Consider the following 24,157-nt stretch of genomic DNA (forward strand, 5'->3'; position numbering starts at 1 on the left):
ATGGATGGATGGATATATATATATATATATATATATATATATATATATATATATATATATATATATATATATATATATATATATACATATATATAAAATCACTATACGGTATTATTTTTATTATTATGTTTGTTGTTGTTTGAACTTAAAAACAAAACTAATAATAATATAATATAAGGGAACATTTAGATAAAGTATTACATGATGCATTCAGGTAACTTTGTGTTCCATACCTTCAGTTTGCTAATTTCAGTGTTGGCTGAAAATAAATACTGTAAATTCCGGACAATAAGTCGCAACTATTTTTTCTTACGCTTTGAGCCCTCCGGCTTATAAAGTGGCGCGGCTAATTTATGGATTTTTCTTCGCAAATAGTTTTTTTTTTTTTTTTTTTTTAGTAAAACAAAGGCAAAAAAATTGAGAAGGTGTGTTATTGTTTGTGCTGTGGTGCCATCTTTTGGACGGGTTCACTCACTCCCGGTGCTGCGGGGTGAACGTCTACACTTTATTCCTTCTGTTTAGTGCGCTAAACCAGAAGTGCAAGGTCTGTTCCGTCTTGTACGGATTCTTCATTCATCACTCTGAGCAACGTTTGTAAGTTTTACAATATAACTAAAACAATTCATACTTACTAAACCGTCTCATGTGTGATGTCTGTAGGAGTGTTTTGATTCATATTTGTACGTGCTATGGTAACGTAATCAAGCTAGCGTCATTAGCATTAGCTAATATGCTAACGTGTTTGAAAGTGTCCGTGTGAGAATAATTAACTTACAATGGCATTATTTTGGTATTGTATCAGTTTCACAAACTCCTCAGTAATAATAATAATAATAATAATAATGGATTAGATTTATACAGAACTTTTTTAGACACTCAAAGCGCTGAAAACTGAGAACCCATCATTCATTTACTCCACATTCACACTCTGTGTTGGTAAGCTACATTTGTAGCCACAACTGCCCTAGGGTAGACTGATTAATAGTAAATTCACCAAAATGTCACTGTGGAGTTATTGAGTCTGTTTAGCTGATTGGCGAGCTAGCTTCCGCAGCTAGTGGGTCTGTGACGATGACTTCTGTTTTGTTGAATCAGCCGTTTTACTGCTGTTACAGACACAGTTTGTAAAAAAATAAACATTTACCAAATACTGTATATTTACCGTTATATAAATAACTAATTTCACAACATACACTATACTGCCAAAAATATTTGGCCACCCATCAAAATGATCAGAATCAGAAGTCCTAATCACAGGACAGGTGTATACAATCAAGCACTTAGGCATGTAGACTGTTTCTACAAACATTTGTGAAAGAATGGGCCACTTTCAGTGATTTCCAGCGTGGAACTGTCATAGGATTCCACCTGGGCAACAAATCCAGTCGCAAAATTTCCTTGTTCCTAAATATTCCAAAGTCAACTGGCGGCTGTATTATAAGAAAATGGAAAAGTTTGGGAACAACAGCAACTCAGCCACCAAGTGGTAGGCCACGTAAACTGACAGAGAAGGGGTCAGTGGATGCCGAAGCAAATACTTTTTGCACAGTCAGTTGCTACAGAGCTCCAAACTTCATGTGACCTTCCAACCAGCCCACTCACAACACGCAGAGAGCTTCATGGAATGGGTTTTCATGGCCGGGCAGCTGCATCTAAGCCATACATCACAAAGCCCAATGCAAAGTGTTGGATGTAGTGGTGTAAAGCAAATCTCCACTGGACTCTGAAGCAGTGGAGACGCGTTCTCTGGAGTGCTGAATCCCATCTGGCAATCTGATGGACAAGTCTGGGTTTGAAAGGAAAACGGTACATTTCGGACTGTGAAATTTGGTGGAGGAGGAATTATGGTGTGGGGTTGTTTCTCAAGAGTTGTGCTTGGCCACTTAGTTCCTGAAAGGAACTTTGAAAGCCCCAGACTAACAAAGCAATATGGACAATTCCATGCTCCCAACCAAGTGAGAAGAGTTAGGAGCGGGCCCGTTCTTCTTCCAACATGACAGTGCACAAAGCAAGGTCCACAAAGAAATGGATGACATAGTCCGGTGTGGATGATCTTGACTGGCCTGCACAGAGTCCTGACTTTAACCTGATAGAACACCTTTGAGATGGATTAGAACGGAGACTGAGAGCCAGGCCTTCTCCACCAACATCACCAATGCGCTTTTGGAAGAATGGTGGAAAATTCCTATAAACACACTCAGCAACCTTGTGGACAGCCTTCCCAGAAGAGTTGAAGCTGCAATAGCTGCAAAAGGTGGACCCACATCATATTGAATCCTATGGGTTAGGAATGGGATTGCACTTCATGTTCATATGTGAGTCAAGGCTGGTGAAGTGAATTAGTGAATTATATTTATATAGCACTTTTCTCAAGTGACTCAAAGCGCTTTACATAGTGAAACCCAATATCTAAGTTACATTTAAACCAGTGTGGGTGGCACTGGGAGCAGGTGGGTAAAGTGTCTTGCCCAAGGACACAACGGCAATAACTAGCATGGCACAAGCGGGAATCTAACCTGCAACCCTCAAGTTGCTGGCACGGCCACTCTACCAAACGAGCTATGCCGCCCTGGTGGCCAAAAACTTTTGGCAATATAGTGTATCTGCGGCTTATGTATGAAAACATATTTTTTCCCTACAATTTTGTGGGTGCTCTATAGTCTGGAAAATACAGTATCTTCTTTTCAAGGGAGCATATAAATAAATAAAAGAGAGTACGCAAACATAATCATGGGGGGAGTGAGGAAGCCTTCGATTCTGATTATCCAATTAAGAACTTTGTTTCCATATGAGTTGGGAAATTGTGTTCGATGTAAATATAAACGGAATACAATAATTTGCAAGTCGTTTTCAACCCATATTCAGTTGAATATGCTACAAAGACAACATATTTGATGTTCAAACTGATAAACATTTTTTTTGAGCAAAAAATCATTAACTTTAGAATTTGATGCCAGCAACATGTGACAAAAAAGTTGGGAAAGGTGGCAATATATACTGATAAAGTTGAGGAATGCTCATCAAACACTTATTTGGAACATCCCACAGGTGTGCAGGCTAATTGGGAACAGGTGGGTGCCATGATTGGGTATAAAAACAGCTTCCCAAAAAATGCTCAGTCTTTCACAAGAAAGGATGGGGCGAGGTACACCCCTTTGTCCACAACTGCGTGAGCAAATAGTCAAACAGTTTAAGAACAACGTTTCTCAAAGTGCAATTGCAAGAAATTTAGGGGTTTCAACATCTATGGTCCATAATATCATCAAAAGGTTCAGAGAATCTGGAGAAATCACTCCACGTAAGCGGCATGGCCGGAAACCAACATTGAATGACCGTGACCTTCGATCCCTCAGACGGCACTGTATCAAAAACCGACATCAATCTCTAAAGGATATCACCACATGGGCTCAGGAACACTTCATAAAACCACCGTCACTAAATACAGTTTGTCGCGACATCTGTAAGTGCGAGTTAAAGCTTTACTATGCAAAGTGAAAGCCATTTATCAACAACATCCAGAAACGCCGCCGGCTTCTCTGGGCCCGAGATCATCTAAGATGGACTGATGCAAAGTGGAAAAGTGTTCTGTGGTCTGACGAGTCCACATTTCAAATTTTTGGGGGAAATATTCGACATCGTGTCATCCGGACCAAAGGGGAGGCGAAGCATCCAGACTGTCATTGACGCACAGTTCAAAAGTCAGCATTTATGATGGTATGTGGGTGCATTAGTGCCCAAGGCATGGGTAACTTACACATCTGTGAAGGCACCATTAATGCTGAAAAGTACATGCAGGTTTTGGAACAACATATGCTGCCATCTATGGACGCCCCTGCTTATTTCAGCAAGACAATACCAAGCCACATTCAGCACATGTTACAACAGCGTGGCTTCGTAAAAAAAGAGTGCGGGTACTTTCCTGGCCCGCCTGCAGTCCAGACCTGTCTCCCATTGAAAATCTGTGGCGCATTATGAAGTGTAAAATACGACAGCGGAGACCCCGGACTGTTGAAGGACTGAAGCTCTACATAAAACAAGAATAGGAAATAATTCCACTTTCAAAGCTTCAACAATTAGTTTCCTCAGTTCCCAAACGTTTATTGAGTGTTGTTAAAAGAAAAGGTGATGTAACACAGTGGTGAACATGCCCTTTCCCAACTACTTTGGCACGTGTTGCAGCCATGAAATTCTAAGTTGATTATTATTTCCCCCCCCAAAAAAAAAAATATGAGTTTACGAAGTTCCTGCAGTCCTGGGTTCAAATCCAGGCTCGGGATCTTTCTGTGTGGAGTTTGCATGTTCTCCCCGTGAATGTGTGGGTTCCCTCCGGGTACTCCGGCTTCCTCCCACTTCCAAAGACATGCACCTGGGGATAGGTTGATTGGCAACACTAAATTGGCCTTAGTGTTTGAATGTGAGTGTGAATGTTGTCTGTCTATCTGTGTTGGCCCTGCGATGAGGTGGCGACTTGTCCAGGGTGTACCCCGACTTCCGCCCGATTGTAGCTGAGATAGGCGCCAGCGCCCCCCGCGACCCCAAAGGGAATAAGCGGTAGAAGTGAAGAAGAAGAAGAAGAGTTTGAACATCAAATATCTTGTGTTTGTAGTGCATTCAACTGAATATGGGTTGAAAATGATTGGCAAATCATTGTATTCCGTTTATATTTACATCAAACACAATTTCCCAACTCAAATGGAAACGTGTTTTGTAAAAACGGGCATGCAGGAATCGGGAAGTAAGGGAGTGAGGAGGTGAATGTGTGAATGCAGCCAAGAAGTGAATATATGGAGTGTAGACTGACTTTGGTGCAAGGACATCAACAACACCCTATTTATGGGGGTGCTAACAGCGCTATACACACGTGAAAGATGCAGCGGCCGTGCCATCTTTCAATATCGCTTCACGTCAAACTCCGCGAGCTTCCCTCGCAAGACACACAACCAAAAGTGCTCGGAATTGGGTTAAGGCCGGGGAAGAAGTCATTTCCAGCGCCGGAAAATTGAAGCTTTTGCTCGGCAAGAAATGTTTTTCGAAGGCCGGAAAAAAGAAATGCAATCCACCTCGGAGATGATAGGATTACATCGGAAAAAGCTCCAATGCAAGAAATCCAACTTAAGAAGATTGACCCTTTATTAAATCAAACGATCTTGCAGCCACTCATGCCTGTTTTTTTTTTGCACTCTTATACAATAAATTCACACTGAGATGGTGTACAAAAAAAAAAGGTAGATGAATACTTAAAAAACACTCTGCTATGGATAAGTTAACAGGGTCAAGCCACTCATATCCCGGCTTCTGAGGTAGTATCACACATGTTACGAGGGCAGGACTTAAAGGGGAACTGCACTTTTGTTTTGGGATTCTGCCTATCATTTATAATCCCTATGAGAGACAAATGAGTGGGACGTTATTGGTTGGAGCGGACATTTTAGCCCAGCACCACTCACGGCTAAAAGTCGTCTCTTTCCATCGCATGATTACACAGTATTTTGGACATCTGTGTTGTTGCATCTTTTGCAATTTCTTCAATTAATAATGGAGACATCAAAGAAGAATGCTGTTGGTGGAAGGCGGTGGATTGCAGCTGCCTTTAGCAACCAAAACACAGCCGGTATTCCTTTGTTTGTTGTGAAGCTTTAATATGGGACAGAGCGGTCAAGCCAACATGTTTCTCTACCACATGTCGACCAGCAAGTTTTTGGATGACAAAATTGTGATATTAAGTTGGCTCTTACCGGAGACTTGAGCGGACTTCAAGCTGTGTCATCAACACTCACAAGTATGGAACTACTTTTTTAAAGTAATAATTTCTTATTTCAAGCATGAAAAAAAAAAGTGAAATTTCAAACAATTTTGAACAGAAATAGTTCATGCACATTCAGATAAATTCTTCAAAATGTTTCCCTTTTACACACATGCTTATGTGTGCTATGGCTATGAGGGTTTTTTTCCTTCCTTGGCCTCAGTCTGGACCCCATCTCCAGGTACCCAGGGTTGGACTGATTTTTTTTTAATTTAATTATTTTTTTCTCACCCGTCAGTGATCCTGTTCTCTCTCCCTGTAATGTTTGCCTGATCTTGAATGGGATTTTGCTGAAACTCTTAATTTCCCCTCGGGGATTATTAAAGTATTCCTGAGTCTGATTTTGACTTTCACTTTAAAGGCCTACTGAAACCCACTACTACCGACCACGCAATCTGATAGTTTATATATCAATGATAAAATATTAACATGCAACACGTGAATCTTTTGCAATTTGTTCAATTAATAATGGAGACGTCAAAGAAGAATGCTGTTGGTGGAAAGCCGTTGACTGCAGCTGCCTTTAGCAACCAAAACACAGCCGGTGTTCCTTTGTTTGTTGTGAAGCTTTAATATGGGACAGAGCGGTCAAGCCAACATGTTTCTCTACCACATGTCGACCAGCAAGTTTTTGGATGACAAAATTGTGATATTAAGTCGGCTCTTACCGGAGACTTGAGCAGAGTTTGCGTCCTACTGCAGCAGCTGTCAAAAAGGCAGCTGCGACTTTCTTGACTCCTCCATATGGCTTCCCTCAGAGACACTGGCGGTCACCGCAGCCCTCTGACTTTCAGGTATGACTTTATAATCTCACTAAAACACTAATAACATAATGAGTAGATAAGGGATTTTCCAGAATTATCCTAGTAAATGTGTCTAATAACATCTGAATCGCTCCCACTGCCGTCACGTTTTTCTTTTTCAAGTGCTTCACTCTAACTTTCCTCATCCACAAATTTTTCATGCTCGCTCAAATTAACGGGAAAATCGTCGCTTTCTCGGTCCGAATCGCTTTTGCTGCTGGTGGCTATGATTATAAACAATGTTCAGATGTGAGGAGCTCCACAACCCGTGACGTCACGCGCACAGCGTCTGCTACTTCCGGTACAGGCAAGGCTTTTTTATTAGCGACCAAAAGTTGCGAACTTTATCGGCGATGTTCTCTACTAAATCCTTTCAGCAAAAATATGGCAATATCGCGAAACGATCAAGTATGACACATAGAATGGACCCGCTATCCCCGTTTAAATAAGAAAATCTCATTTCAGTAGGCCTTTAAAACTCGTTACTTCTTACAACTTGTCGTCCGGTGTCGCTAGTTTGCGTAAAAAGCTCACACAGAATAGAAAGGCATGGTCGATTTGACCGTCTTTGAAATAGTGTGCATCATTTAGGGTGAAAAGTGGAGTCCCTAAAACGAGCAGAAAGGGCCACAAGTGCAAAGAACCAGGGAACCGTCCTCTTTTCTCTGTGTTTGTGTGGATTTACCTGAGACTCCAGGGCCTGGATCTTCCCCTCCAGCTCTTTGATTCTCTCCTCTTTCTTTTGAGACTCGGCCTGGGCCTCCTGCCGCGCGCTGAACTCCTCGTCAAACTGCAAAGGAAAGGAGGACACGGATATGTCATACGCATAACCGCCGTGATGAAAAACGCCGGGGCTGGCGAGCGGCGGGGCGTCTCCGTAAAGGGAGCTCAGGCCTCAGGGCACATCAACAGACACACAAAGTCTTATTTATTTTTATTTTTTTTACACTGCGGAATCTTTCTATTTGTGGTCTTTAAATCCCCGGGAGTCCTGTTGTCCTTTCTCTTGGTTTCAGGACTGCTTTTCATACATGTTGATGGATTTAACCTTTGCACAAACCATGACATGTCAGCACAATGACTCCACAGGCCCAGCAGGGTGCACACGGCCTCGAAAAGACACAGCCGGGAGCGCCTCGGTGTCACAACTATGGGGGCCCGACTCTTCTAATAGTACGCGTTAACCCTTGTGCAAGAAGACGGACTATACTCAAAGGATCTAAAAGGAACCCACTCATTAAAATGTCACAAGTAACGGTATTATAAATACCCTCTGTATTTCTGTTTCAAAGTCTTCTCAATAATACCGTGAAGTCTGACCGTTTCAAAGGGAAACTTGGTATGTGTCATTTTTTTCTGCGGTTTTAGAGTTAGCAGGATCTGTAAAAAAAACAAAAAACACATCTCTGACAAGGTGGGGGCGTTGAACGCCGTAAACAGGAAGTGAAATGTGTTTGGACTTGTCGTGGATAAAAATAATTGATTTTTTGGGGGGGTTTAAATCTGTCCGTAACTGGTTGAGTTATGTTGCAAACAAACTTGCAAACAAGCCTAGGCCAAAACCAAACAATTTTTTGGCGGAGGTAAGAAAGTCTGCGTTCTGCATAGAGAAGCGCGCCACTTTAGTTTCGAGCGTTTCCGAGGCGACGCAGAGCTAGCCCGTCACCCCAAATAAATGTTCAATGCGGGAATTTACAGTACATCCATGACTAGTCGTGGATAAAAGGAATTGGTTCTTTTGGGCTATAATTTATACAGCACTTTTTCTCTAGTGACTCAAAGCGCTTTACAGAGTAAAACCCAAAATCAAATGTTTACATTTAAACCAGTGTGGGAGGCACTGGGAGTAAGTGAGTAAAGTGTCTTGCTCAAGGACACAACGACAGTGACTAGGATGGCGGATGTGGGGATCGAACCTGCAACCCTCAAGTTGCTGGCATGGCCGCTCTACCAACCGAGCTATACTGCCCCATAACCGGAAACTGGTTGAGTTATGTTGCTAACAAACAGGCAAACAAGCCTAGGCCAAAACCAAACAATTTTTTGGCGGAGGTAAGAAAGTCTGCGTTCTGCATAGCGAAGCGCGCCACTTTAGGTTTGAGCGTTTCCGAGACGACACAGAGCCAGCCCGTCACCCTAAAATAAATGTTTAATGCGGGAAATTACAGTACCTCCATGATGATTCGTGGATAAAAGGAATTGTTTTTGTGGGCTTTAAATCGGTCCATAACTGGTTGAGTTATGTTGCAAACAGACAAACGAACAAGCCTAGGCCAAAACTTAATCTTTTTTGGCGGAGGTAAGAAAGTCTGCGTTCGTTTCGAGCATTTCCGAGGTGACACAGAGCCAGCCTGTCACCCTAAAATAAATGTTCAATGCAAGAAATTACAGTAACTCCTTGAAGATTCGTGGATAAAAGTAATAGTTTTTTTTGGCTTTAAATCTGTCCATAACTGGTTGAGTTATGTTGATAACAAACTTGCAAACAAGCCTAGGCCAAAACCAAACAATTTTTTGGTGCAGGTAAGAAAGTCTGCGTTCTGCATAGCGAAGCGCGCCAATTTCGTTTCGAGCGTTTCCGAGGCGACAGAGCCAGCCCGTCATCCCAAATAAATGTTCAATGCGGGAATTTACAGTACATCTATGACGAGTCGTGGATCAAAGGAGTTGGTTATTTTGGGCTTTAAATGTCTCCGTAAGTGAAGTGAGGTAAATTCTATTTATACAGCGCATTTTCTCTGGTAACACAAAGTGCTTTACATCAGTGGTCGCCAACCACCGGACCGCGGCCCTGTACCGGGCCGTGGCCCGATTCGTACTGGGCCGCAGAAGAATTTTTTATTAGAAAAAAATAATAAAAATATATATATATATATATTTTTTTGTATTAAATCAACATACAAAACACAATGTACACTTACAATTAGTGCACCAACCACAAAAACCTACTTTTTTCATGACAAAAACGTCCCTTTTTCATGACAAAGAAGAAAAATAAAAAAGGACCAGTCCGCGTTGACCGGTCCGCGGATACAAAAAGGTTGGGGACCACTGCTTTACATAGTAAAACCCTAATGTTTACATTTAAACCAGTGTGGGTGGCACTGGGAATAGGTGGGTAAAGTGTCTTGCCCAAGGACACAACGGCAGTGACTAGGATGGCAGAAGTGGGGATCGAACCTGCAACCCTCAAGTTGCTGGCAAGGCCGATCTAGCAACCGAGCTATACAACCCCATAACTGGAAACGGGTTGAGTTTTGTTGCTAACAAACAGGCAAACAAGCCTAGGCCAAAACCTAACTTGTTTTGGCGGAGGTAAGAAAGTCTGCGTTCTGCATAGCGAAGCGCGCCACTTTAGGTTCGAGCGTTTCCGAGACGACACAGAGCCAGCCCGTCACCCTAAAATAAATGTTTAATGCGGGAAATTACAGTACCTCCATGATGATTCATGGATAGAAGGAATTGTTTTTGTGGGCTTTAAATCGGTCCATAACTGGTTGAGTTATGTTGCTAACAGACAAACGAACAAGCCTAGGCCAAAACTTAACCTTTTTTGGCGGAGGTAAGAAAGTCTGCGTTCGTTTCGAGTGTTTCCGAGGTGACACAGAGCCAGCCTGTCACCCTAAAATAAATGTTCAATGCAGGAAATTACAGTAACTCCTTGACGATTCGTGGATAAAAGTAATAGGTTTTTTTTGGCTTTAAATCTGTCCATAACTGGTTGAGTTATGTTGCTAACAAACTTGCAAACAAGCGTAGGCCAAAACCTAGTCTTTTTTGCCGGAGGTAGGAACGTCTGGGTTCGTTTTGAGCGTTTCAGAGGCGACACAGAGCCAGCCCGTCACCCCCCAAAAAATGTTCAATGCAGGAAATTAAGTTAACTCCATCGCGAGTTGTGGATAAAAGGAATTGGGGTTTTTTGGGCTTCAAATCTGTCCGTAACTGGTTGAGTTGTGTTGCTAACAGACAGACCAACAAGCCTAGGCCAAAACCTAACCTTTTTTTGGCAGAGGTAAGAAAGTCTGCGTTTGTTTCGAGCGTTTCCAAGGCCACACAGCGCCAGCCCGTGACCCCAAATAAATGTTCAATGCGGGAAATTACAGTTCCTCCATGGTGAGTCGTGGATAAAAGGAATTGGTTATTATGGGCTTTAAGTCTGTCCGTAACTAGTTCAGTTGTGTTGCTAACAAACAGGCGAACAAGCCTAGGACAAAACCTAACCTTTTTTTGACGGAGGTAAGAAAGTATGCGATCTGCAAAGCGAAAAGCGCCACTTTAGTTTCGAGCTTATCAGAGGAGACACGGAGCCAGGCCGGCAACCCAAAAAAAATGTTCAATGCGGCAAATTACAGTACCTCCATGGCGAGTCGTGGATAAATGGAAATGTTTTTTGGGGGGCTTTAAATCTGTCTGTAACTGTTTGAGTTGTGTTGCTAACAGACAAACAAACCTAGGCCAAAACCTAATATTTTTTGGCGGAGGTAAGAAAGTCGGCGTTCTGCAAAGCAAAGTGCGCCACTTTCATTTCAAGCGTTTCCGAGGCGACACGGAGCCAGCCCGTCACCCCAAATAAATGTTCAATGCGGGAATTTACAGTACATCTATGACGAGTCGTGGAAAAAGGAATTGGTTATTTTGGGCTTTAAATCTCTCCGTAAGTGAAGTGAAGTAAATTATATTTAACCTTTTTTGGCGGAGGTAAGACAGTCTGTGTTCTGCAAAGTGAGGAGCACCACTTTCGTTTCAAGCGATTTCGAGGCAACACAGAGCCAGGCCGTCACCCTAAAAAAATATATTATTGCGGGAAATTACAATACGTCCATGAGTTGTATTCAATAAAATCCCCTGAAGAGCAGAGAAACTTGCAAAACAGGCTTATGGGGATGAAATAGCATTTGTGTTTTTTCCTGAACTAACGTATATTCCGCTATATCCCGGTATTGAGCACTGTATAACAGATAAACCACTAAAACCTAATATATATATATATATATATATATATATATATATATTTTTTTTTTTTTTTGTTTCACTTTCAGCAGATTAAATCTTTTAACAACTTCAGACCTGTCTTTTGGCAATAAGTTATTATTATAGTGTAATGTTTTTTTTTTTTTTTTAATCTTTTATAACAATGTTGTTAAGAACAACACCTTTTTTTGTTTGTTTTTTCATTAATGGGAAAATGCACAATGTGCAATATTTATAAAAACAAGTTGCAGAGAGGAAAATTTGAGGTTGGGTAATTTCAGCCTTGAATGGGTCAGTATATTCATGACAACATTGATTTTGACACAGTTGACAAAAAAATATATATATTGGTTTTACCGTGCTTGCGGATCAAGAATGAAAGAAAAAAATTGAGTTCCAAAAATATGATATATATATATATATATATATATATATATATATATATATATATATATACATATATATATATATATATATATATATATATATATATATATATATACATATACATATACATATATATATATATATATATATACACACACATACATATATATATATACACATACAGCGGCGGCGGCGATGGCCAAGAAGAACGCGGAGTTGGAATATAATTACATTGGAAGAATGCATAGTAGGCTACCGCCACCTACTGCACCGGAGTTGTAACTACAAGCTCCATTCACAGACAGAGTCCCATTGCTTTTATGAACGATCGAGCGAGTCAAAAGCCAAATTTTTTATTTTTATTTTATTTTTTTAAATAAATCTATTTGTAGCGGCCGTTACTCGTTTGTGGCGGGCCGCCACAAATAAATGAATGTGTGGGAAACCCTGCTTTGCAGCCAGTTCAGTTTTAGCTTCGTTTTGCATAGACATCCCTAAGCTCTAATGCCTTTTGTTTATTTTTGGTTTAAGCATTAGATACCTTTTTACCTGCACGCTGCCTCCCGCTGCCGTCTGCATATTGTGGTCACGACAAACCATGTTTCCGACATCTACAAAGCAATTAGCTACCTGCTGCCACCTACTGATATGGAAGAGTATTACACGGTTACTGTGCCGAGCTCTTGACAGCATAGACAATAATTACTGGTTTGCAAAAAATATTTTGGACTCAATAAGGTGAAATGACATAATTTCCCACACTGACATAAGGAACGTGTGTTGCACAAAGGGTTAACATGTAAGACGATGTGTAAAATTCACTTTAATATCGGCTAAAGCGCTTCGCAAAGAGGGCCCTCTCGATGCATCAAAACACTTGCAGAAAACTTAACTGGAGGTCTGGCACTGTGCACAAATCAGAAGCCGGCCATTGATTCTCGTAATGCTGATACGGATCATGTAGCGTCGCAGCCAGCTATTGATTAAAGCATGGAAAATCAATAGCTTGTCTGGGAGCACTGCGGAAGAAAAGACTTGCCTGATAGGAGTCGGCAAAGCAAAGGGTGGAGGGGAGGGTGGTGGCGGCCGTTGAAGTGATGAATGCCTCACCTTTTTGGAGAACTCTGCAGCTTTCTGCTCGCTCTCTTCAACTTTGGCTTTGTCCACACATTGTTCTGCAAAACAGCAACACAACATTGCAACACCACAGGCATCCACATTGTTTATCGGATTTGTTGTTGTTGTTTTTCCAAGCGTCATGGAAGTTTTGGCTTCTTTTTTTTTTGGAAACCGACACCAAAGTTTTTCTGGTGAAAGTGCCGAGTTAAAACCTTTATGACCTGAGGTGTCCAAACTTTTTTTCCACTGAAGGCCTCGGACTGAAAAATCTAAATATGCAGCAGGGCCAGTAATATGTCATTTTTAAAGCCATTACTGTCAGGCTTGTTCCTGACAGTTTGACTATGTTTTAGTTTTTTCCTCTGCATTTGTCATTGTTTCCTCTGTGTGTGTAGTATTTCCTTGTCAGCGCTCTTATTTTGTCTGTTTCCTGTGGTGTGGCCAGATTGACACCTGGCCACACCTGGTGTCAATCAGCCCGTACCTATTTAGACCTGTTTTCTCTTCCAGTCTGTGCTGGATTATTGGATTGTATTGTCGCTCCTGTAGCATCGTGTCGTGTAATGTGGCTCCTGTCGTGTCATTGCAGCGTAGCGGTAAGCTATATTTCGGTAGCAGTTTGTAGCTTACTGTCTTTTGTTCCCTGCTTCCGTTTTGTTTTCATTCTACAAGTAACAACTTCTCTTTTCCTGTTCGCTACCCGCTAGCTTCCACGCTAGGCCCTTTTGTTTTTGCTAGCTTCCAAGCTAAGCTCTTTTTGTTTTCTAGCTCCCATGCTAGCTCTTTTAGTTTGTTATCCGCCTCGTGCGCGCTTTTTGTTAGTACCCTTTTGTTAATTAAATCATGTTTTCCTGTTCAATCCCTGCCTCCTTCTCTGCATCTTGAGGTTCGTCAACAACAAACTTTGACAATTACAATATTATAAACTGCTATATTTTTTCCCAAGCTTTGAACCCTGCAGCCTATACAAAGTTGCGGCTTATCTATGGATTTTTCTTTACCAACGACGAGACGACTAGAGATGTCAGATAATGGCTTTTTTGCTGATATCCCGATATTGTCCAATTCTTAAATACCGATTCCGATATCAATCGATACCGATATATATAGTCGTGGAATTAATACAATATTTTGCCTAATTTTGTTGTGATGCCAAGCTGGATACATTAAACAATGTAACAAGGTTTTCCAAAATAAATCAACTCAAGTTATGGAAAAAAATGCCAACATGGCACTGCCATATTTATTATTAAAGTCACAAAGTGCGTTATTTTTTTTAACTTGCCTCAAAACAGCATTTTGGAATTTGGGACATGCTCTCCCTGAGGGAGCATGAGGAGGTTGAGGTGGGCGAGGTTTGGGGGAATATGGGATGGTAGGGGCGTGTATATTGTAGCGTCCCGCAAGAGTTAGTGCTGCAAGGGGTTGTGGGTATTTGTTCTGTTGTGTTTATGTTGTGTTACAGTGCGGATGTTCTGCCGAAATGTGTTTGTCATTCTTGTCTGGTGTGGGTTCACAGTGTGACACAAATTTGTAACAGTGTAAAAGTTGTTTATACGGCCACCCTCAGTGTGACCTGTATGGCTGTTGACCAATTATGTTTTTGCATTCACTTGTGTGTGTAAAAAGCCGTAGATATTATGAGATTGGGCCGGCACGCAAAAGCAGTGCCTTTAAGGCACGCCCCCAATATTGTTGTCTGGGTGGAATTCGGTAGAAATTCGGGAGAATGGTTGCTCCGGTAGATTTTGCATGTGGAATAAAAATGATAAATAGTTTGTGTAAAGAGGAAGATATAAACATGGCATCAGTCTTTATCCCAGTGAGAGCAGACATTGTACAGCAGGTGATTGTTTTGTCAATTAGTTTTAGGATGTTTAAAAAAATAAATAGCATTTTGGACACCTCTGCTTTATGACGCCAAGGATAAATTCAAACCATATTAGACGGAGGTACCAATTAAATGGGTGAAGTCCACATCCAGCCGTCGACTGTAGCCGAAGTCCGGGTCCATGCCGCTCCGGTGCAGGACCACCTGCGACACGCATTCCTCGATCACCTTGTAGTACTGCGGCCTGGTGGGGGGGGGGGGATCACAAAGCATGAAGCACAACAATTACAAGCGGCGTGAACGACACCGACCCTCCGTGGCTAATTAACCGTAAAAAAAAAAAACAGACTCGCTTGTCCCACCTCGAAGGTCACAAAATGCCAAGTCGAGGGGGTTCGGCGGAGAAAATCGCGGCCTTGTTAAATTTCCCGAAATGAGCAGATAATGGGGTGCGGCGGGCGTGCGCCTTTCAAGGTGACAGACAGTCGCTCGCCCTCTTGCGTAATTTGCAATCATCTTTGCCAATTAGAGCGACCATAAAACCAGGAATGTAAATCTAATCAGCCTAATGTGTGTAATTGAAAGCACAATGACCAGAAAAACATGTCGGGCGGTTAGAAGTGTGCGCTGTGTGTGTGTGTGCATGTGTGTGTGTGTGTTTCAGCCCACAGCCGCCTTATGACCTTTTTGGTAGTGGGACTATCAGCTTTAATTGCATGTGACATTTAGCAAATACATTGCCATTTAAGATGAGTTCCTAACTGAGGAATCATTATTTTCTAAGCGCACCATTGACCCCTAAGGTTCACGTGCGATTATTGGTGTGAAAATACAAAAGTTCTTAATTATCTTCTTCCGCTTAGCTGAGGTCGGGTCACGGGGGCAGCAGCCTAAGCAGAGAAGCCCAGATTTCCCTCTCCCCAGCCACATCATCACTCTTCCCGGGGGAATCTGAGGTGTTCCCAGGCCAGTCGGGAGACATAGTCTTCCCAACATGTCCTGGGTCTTCCCCGTGGCCTCCTGACCAGATGCCCGAACCACCTAATCTGGCTCCTCTCTGTGTTGTAGTGGAATTTCTGACCTTTATACCATATTTTGTGTCTGTTTTAGTCCAAAAAGAAAGTCTATCTAAAAGCCTCTTAATCACTGGAAGAGCATATGTAGGGGAAAGTTGAATTTGTGGTCGCGCTAACCATTCTAAAAAAGTGTTTTGATTGTTTGTTATGAATAAGGGATCCATGGTTGTTGTGGAGCAAGCAGTTACAAAACAACGAGACCTTGACACATGAGGGAAACATATATAAAAAGCCAGTGGGCCGATTTTTTTATGGATTTTGCATGACTCTAGATCCCCCGGACAACGTTGTCGGTTTGCATTGGCAATTCAATCCAACTTGTACTTTTGATTTAGGGTAAATACAACTTTTGAACTAAATCCACTTTGTTGCTGTTTAAGTTTTGGACCATTCCACCACAGTGTGGAGGAGTGTCAGGTTCAAACACTGATGACATTTTGTAATCAGACAAGAAGCAAGAAATCATGCAGAGACAGAGTTCAATTTAGCTCATGAGGAGAACGCATGGAGCTGCACACTTAGTCACAGTCTCGCCCTACGCTCTAAGGTTCAGCTCCCGCGGCCCTCTATTTATTCAGGAGTTCCACAATCAACATCACTGAGGCCGTATCTAAAAGGAGTGGTCACATATATTATGCAAAGCAGGTCCAAGTCCCCAGCCACTAGGTCCAGCTCTTCCCGGGTTATCCTGAAGTGTTCCCAAGCCAGCCGGGAGACATAGTCTTCCCAACATGTCCTGGGTCCTCCCCGTGGCCTGTTGACCAGATGCCCGAACCACCTAATCTGGCTCCTCTCGATGTGGAGGAGTGTCAGGTTCAAACACTGATGACATTTATTAATCAGACAAGAAGCAAGGAATCATGCAGAGACATAGTTCAATTTAGCTCATGAGGAGAACGCATGGAGCTGCACACTTAGTCACAGTCTCGCCCTACGCTCTAAAGTTCAGTTCCTGCGGCCCTCTATGTATTCAGGAGTTCCACAGTCAACATCACTGAGGCCGTATCTAAAAGGAGTGGTCACATATATTATGCAAAGCAGGTCCAAGTCCCCAGCCACTTGGTCCAGCTCTTCCCGGGTTATCCTGAAGTGTTCCCAGGCCAGCCGGGAGACATAGTCTTCCCAACATGTCCTGGGTCTTCCCCGTGGCCTCCTGACCAGATGCCCGAACCACCTAATCTGGCTCCTCTTGATGTGGAGGAGTGTCGGGTTCAAACACTGATGACATTTATTAATCAGACAAGAAGCAAGGAATCATGCAGAGACATAGTTCAATTTAGCTCATGAGGAGAACGCATGGAGCTGCACACTTAGTCACAGTCTCGCCCTACGCTCTAAGGTTCAGCTCCCGCGTCCTATTTATTCAGGAGTTCCACAGTCAACATCACTGAGGCCGTATCTAAAAGGAGTGGTCACATATATTATGCAAAGCAGGTCCAAGTCCCCAGCCACTTGGTCCAGCTCTTCCCGGGTTATCGTGAAGTGTTCCCAGGCCAGCCGGGAGACATAGTCTTCCCAACATGTCCTGGGTCCTACCCATGGCCTCTTGACCAGATGCCCGAACCACCTAATCTGGCTCCTCTTGATGTGGAGGAGTGTCAGGTTCAAACACTGATGACATTTATTAATCAGACAAGAAGCAAGGAATCATGCAGAGACAGAGTTCAATTTAGCTCATGAGGAGAACGAATGGAGCTGCACACTTAGTCTCAGTCTCGCCCTACGCTCTAAGGTTCAGTTCCTGCGGCCCCCTATTTATTCAGGAGTTCCACAATCAACATCACTGAGGCCATATCTAAAAGGAGTGGTCACATATATTATGCAAAGCAGGTCCAAGTCCCCAGCCACTAGGTCCAGCTCTTCCCGGGTTATCCTGAAGTGTTCCCAAGCCAGCCGGGAGACATAGTCTTCCCAACATGTCCTGGGTCTTCCCCGTGGCCTCTTGGCCAGATGCCCGAACCACCTAATCTGGCTCCTCTCGATGTGGAGGAGTGTCAGGTTCAAACACTGATGACATTTATTAATCAGACAAGAAGCAAGGAACCATGCAGAGACAGAGTTCAATTTAGCTCATGAGGAGAACGCATGGAGCTGCACACTTAGTCACAGTCTCGCCCTACGCTCTAAGGTTCAGCTCCCGCGGCCATCTATTTATTCAGGAGTTCCACAATCAACATCACTGAGGCCGTATCTAAAAGGAGTGGTCACATATATTATGCAAAGCAGGTCCAAGTCCCCAGCCACTTGGTCCAGCTCTTCCCGGGTTATCGTGAAGTGTTCCCAGGCCAGCCGGGAGACATAGTCTTCCCAACATGTCCTGGGTCCTACCCGTGGCCTCTTGACCAGATGCCCGAACCACCTAATCTGGCTCCTCTCGATGTGGAGGAGTGTCAGGTTCAAACACTGATGACATTTATTAATCAGACAAGAAGCAAGGAACCATGCAGAGACAGAGTTCAATTTAGCTCATGAGGAGAACGCATGGAGCTGCACACTTAGTCACAGTCTCGCCTTACGCTCTAAGGTTCAGTTCCTGCGGCCCTCTATTTATTCAGGAGTTCCACAATCAACATCACTGAGGCCGTATCTAAAAGGAGTGGTCACATATATTATGCAAAGCAGGTCCAAGTCCCCAGCCACTTGGTCCAGCTCTTCCCGGGTTATCCTGAAGTGTTCCCAAGCCAGCCGGGAGACATAGTCTTCCCAACATGTCCTGGGTCTTCCCCGTGGCCTCCTGACCAGATGCCCGAACCACCTAATCTGGCTCCTCTTGATGTGGAGGAGTGTCGGGTTCAAACACTGATGACATTTATTAATCAGACAAGAAGCAAGGAATCATGCAGAGACATAGTTCAATTTAGCTCATGAGGAGAACGCATGGAGCTGCACACTTAGTCACAGTCTCGCCCTACGCTCTAAGGTTCAGCTCCCGCGTCCTATTTATTCAGGAGTCAACATCACTGAGGCCCCGCCTCTAAAAGGCGAGAATCGCTGCAGCCTATCTCAGCTGCATTCGGGCGGAAGGCGAGGTACACCCTGGACAAGTCGCCACCTCATCGCAGGGCCAACACAATCAACACAAAAAAGTAACACGGCGTTTTTCTCAGAGAGCGCAAATGATTAAATGAAAATAAACATTTAGGTGCCTCTTATTTCACGGCATACACTCCCGCCTGAGCCGGCAGCTTTCGCCCACTCCTGATTGTACGGAGCTGACGAGCGTCGCCCGGCGCGGCTTAAAGCGCCGTGCCGCTCGGCTTACAACTGTCACCCGCGCGAGCCGCGTTATTATCTCAATAAGCCGCCCCCATTTTTTCACTCGCCGTCCTCCATCCACCGCCAGGCAGGGCGGGGCGAGGCCGCGCGGTGACCCAGAACTGTCAGCACCCCTCCACGGTGGGCAGGGCTGGGCTCCAGAAAAAGCCAGCATGTCCCGCTGCATCATTTTTTTATTATTAGTACTTTTTTTTTTTTTTTTTTAACTCTGGCACTTCCATTTCCTCCAATGATGGCTCACATTGGAGTGTGGTTCCAGCCACTCTCCTGCGCCGTGTAATCCCCGTATCGACGAGCTCCAAAGAGCAGATCTGCTCCATATTTACGGGGCGGGTTTAACGCGCTCTCATTAATTAGGGCTTGCAGTGAGAGATTAATTATCAAAAATAAACCAACCCCCCCCCCCAGGCAGAGAGCGACAACACGAGCTGGCTTAAGGAGCAACGGCAGCAGACACCCCGGCACTGGGTCCAATAGCGCAGTGTTTTCTCAACCACCGTGCCGCGGCGCACTCGTGTGCCGTGGGAAATCATGCAACTTCACCTCGATCAATCAATGTTTAGTTATATAGTCCTAAATCACAAGTGTCTCAAAAGGCTGCACGAGCCACAAAGATATCCTGGGTACAGAGCCCACTAAGGGCAAGGAAAAACTCAACCCAGTGGGATGACAATGAGAAACCTTGGAGAGGACCGCAGATGTGGGGAGCCCGTAAATTATCTGTATCGGTTTCAAGTACACGGCCGTGGGAGAAGTACAGAGCGCCAATAAACCTTGAAAAAACTGCCTTATGGACTGGATTCTCACACTATTATGTTATATCCACTATGGACTGGACTCTCACACTATTAAACTAGATCCACTATGGACTGGACTCTCACTCTATTAAACTAGATCCACTATGGACTGGACTCTCACTCTATTAAACTAGATCCACTATGGATTGGACTCCCACTCTATTAAACTAGATCCACTACGGACTGTACTCTCACACTATTATGTTCGACCCACTATGGACTGGACTCTCTCACTATTATGCTAGATCCACTATGGACTGGACTCTCTCACTATTATGCTAGATCCACTATGGACTGGACTCCCACAATTATGCTAGATCCACTATGGACTTACTCTCATTATTATACAGGATCCAATATGTACTGGACTCTCAAACTAGTATGTTAGATCCCCTATGGACTGGACTCACACTAATAAACTAGATCCACTATGGACTGGACTCTCACACTATCAAACTGAATCCACTATGGACTGGACCCTCACTATTATGTTGGATCCACTATGGACTGGCCTCACAGTTTTACTATGGACAGGACTCTCACACTATTAAATTAGATCCACTAGGGACAGGACTCTCACACTATTAAATTAGATCCACTAGGGACAGGACTCTCACACTATTATGCTAGAACCACTATGGAATGGGCTCTCATTATTATGTTAGATCCACTATGGACTGGACTTTCACAATATAAAGTTAGATCCACTATGGACTGGACTTTCACTATTATGCTAGATCCACTATGGACTGGACTCTCGCTATTATGTTAGATCCACTATGGACTGGACTCACACTATTAAACTAGATCCACTATGGACTGGACTTTCACTATTATGCTAGATCCACTATGGACTGGACTCTCGCTATTATGTTAGATCCACTATGGACTGGACTCACACTATTAAACTAGATCCACTATGGACTGGACTCTCACTATTATGTTAGATCCACTATGGACTGGACTCTCACAATATTATGTAAGATCCACTATGGAATGGACTCACATTATTATGCTAGATTCACTATGGACTGGACTCTCACTATTATGTTAGATCCACTATGGACTGGACTCTCACTATGATGTTAGATCCACTACGGACTGGAGTCTCACTATTATGCTATATCCACTGTGGACTGGACTCTCACACTATTATGTTAGATCCACTATGGACTGGACTCTCACTATATTATGTTTGATCCACTATGGACTGGACTTTCACTATTATGTTAGATCCACTATGGACTGGACTATCACTATGATGTTAGATCCACTATGGAGTGGAGTCTCACTATTATGCTAGATCCACTATGGACTGGACTCTCACACTATTATGTTAGATCCACTATGGACTGGACTCTCACTATATTATGTTTGATCCACTATGGACTGGACTCTCACTATATTATGTTTGATCCACTATGGACTGGACTTTCACTATTATGCTAGATCCACTACGGGCTGGACTCCAACTATTATGCTAGATCCACTATGGACTGGACTCTCACTATTATGTTAGATCCACTATGGACTGGACTCTCATTATATTATGTTTGATCCACTATGGACTGGACTCTCACACTATTATTTTAGATCCACTATGGACTGGACTTTCACTATTATGTTAGATCCACTATGGACTGGACTATCACTATGATGTTAGATCCACTATGGACTGGAGTCTCACTATTATGCTAGATCCACTATGGACTGGACTCTCACACTATTATGTTAGATCCACTATGGACTGGACTCTCACTATATTATGTTTGATCCACTATGGACTGGACTCTCACTATATTATGTTTGATCCACTATGGACTGGACTTTCACTATTATGCTAGATCCACTACGGACTGGACTCCAACTATTATGCTAGATCCACTATGGACTGGACTCTCACTATTATGTTAGATCCACTATGGACTGGACTCTCATTATATTATGTTTGATCCACTATGGACTGGACTCTCACACTATTATTTTAGATCCACTATGGACTGGACTCTCACTATGATGTTAGATCCACTATGGACTGGAGTCTCACTATTATGCTAGATCCACTATGGACTGGACTCTCACACTATTATGTTAGATCCACTATGGACTGGACTCTCACTATATTATGTTTGATCCACTATGGACTGGACTTTCACTATTATGTTAGATCCATTATGGACTGGAGTCTCACTATTATGCTAGATCCACTATGGACTGGACTCTCACACTATTATGTTAGATCCACTATGGACTGGACTCTCACTATATTATGTTTGATCCACTATGGACTGGACTCTCACTATGATGTTAGATCCACTATGGACTGGAGTCTCACTATTATGCTAGATCCACTATGGACTGGACTCTCACTATTATGTTAGATCCACTATGGACTGGACTCTCATTATATTATGTTTGATCCACTATGGACTGGACTCTCACACTATTATTTTAGATCCACTATGGACTGGACTCTCACTATGATGTTAGATCCACTATGGACTGGAGTCTCACTATTATGCTAGATCCACTATGGACTGGACTCTCACACTATTATGTTAGATCCACTAGGGACTGGACTCTCACTATATTATGTTTGATCCACTATGGACTGGACTCTCACTCTATTAAACTAGATCCACTATGGATTGGACTCCCACTCTATTAAACTAGATCCACTACGGACTGTACTCTCACACTATTATGTTCGACCCACTATGGACTGGACTCTCTCACTATTATGCTAGATCCACTATGGACTGGACTCCCACAATTATGCTAGATCCACTATGGACTTACTCTCATTATTATGCAGGATCCAATATGTACTGGACTCTCAAACTAGTATGTTAGATCCCCTATGGACTGGACTCACACTAATAAACTAGATCCACTATGGACTGGACTCTCACACTATCAAACTGAATCCACTATGGACTGGACTCTCACTATTATGTTAGATCCACTATGGACTGGCCTCACAGTTTTACTATGGACAGGACTCTCACACTATTAAATTAGATCCACTATGGACAGGACTCTCACACTATTATGCTAGAACCACTATGGAATGGGCTCTCATTATTATGTTAGATCCACTATGGACTGGACTTTCACAATATAAAGTTAGATCCACTATGGACTGGACTTTCACTATTATGCTAGATCCACTATGGACTGGACTCTCACTATTATGTTAGATCCACTATGGACTGGACTCACACTATTAAACTAGATCCACTATGGACTGGACTCTCACTATTATGCTAGATCCACTATGGACTGGACTCTCACAATATTATGTAAGATCCACTATGGAATGGACTCACATTATTATGCTAGATCCACTATGGACTGGACTCTCACTATTATGCTAGATCCACTATGGACTGGACTCTCACAATATTATGTAAGATCCACTATGGAATGGACTCACATTATTATGCTAGATCCACTATGGACTGGACTCTCACTATTATGTTAGATCCACTATGGACTGGAGTCTCACTATTATGCTATATCCACTGTGGACTGGACTCTCACACTATTATGTTAGATCCACTATGGACTGGACTCTCACTATATTATGTTTGATCCACTATGGACTGGACTTTCACTATTATGTTAGATCCACTATGGACTGGACTCTCACTATGATGTTAGATCCACTATGGACTGGAGTCTCACTATTATGCTAGATCCACTATGGACTGGACTCTCACACTATTATGTTAGATCCACTATGGACTGGACTCTCACTATATTATGTTTGATCCACTATGGACTGGACTCTCACTATATTATGTTTGATCCACTATGGACTGGACTTTCACTATTATGCTAGATCCACTACGGACTGGACTCCAACTATTATGCTAGATCCACTATGGACTGGACTCTCACTATTATGTTAGATCCACTATGGACTGGACTCTCATTATATTATGTTTGATCCACTATGGACTGGACTCTCACACTATTATTTTAGATCCACTATGGACTGGACTCTCACTATGATGTTAGATCCACTATGGACTGGAGTCTCACTATTATGCTAGATCCACTATGGACTGGACTCTCACACTATTATGTTA

General features: G+C 42.9%; 1 protein-coding gene across 4 annotated transcripts in view; it reads right to left on the reverse strand.

Moving 5' to 3' along the window:
* Window positions 1-24,157, reverse strand: part of diaph2 (diaphanous-related formin 2) — a 1,158,885-nt gene that overhangs the window by 733,144 nt on the left and 401,584 nt on the right. For all 4 annotated transcript variants that reach the window (XM_061891998.1, XM_061891999.1, XM_061891997.1 and 1 more), the window contains 3 exons: window positions 15,040-15,158; window positions 13,075-13,139; window positions 7,292-7,396 (listed from right to left, as the gene is read on the reverse strand). In XM_061891998.1, the coding sequence (XP_061747982.1) occupies window positions 7,292-7,396; window positions 13,075-13,139; window positions 15,040-15,158 (289 nt within the window). The remainder of the gene's footprint in view (window positions 1-7,291; window positions 7,397-13,074; window positions 13,140-15,039; window positions 15,159-24,157) is intronic.

Source organism: Nerophis ophidion, linkage group LG29 (genome assembly GCF_033978795.1).
Source record: "Nerophis ophidion isolate RoL-2023_Sa linkage group LG29, RoL_Noph_v1.0, whole genome shotgun sequence".
In the NCBI taxonomy this organism is placed as follows: domain Eukaryota; kingdom Metazoa; phylum Chordata; class Actinopteri; order Syngnathiformes; family Syngnathidae; genus Nerophis; species Nerophis ophidion.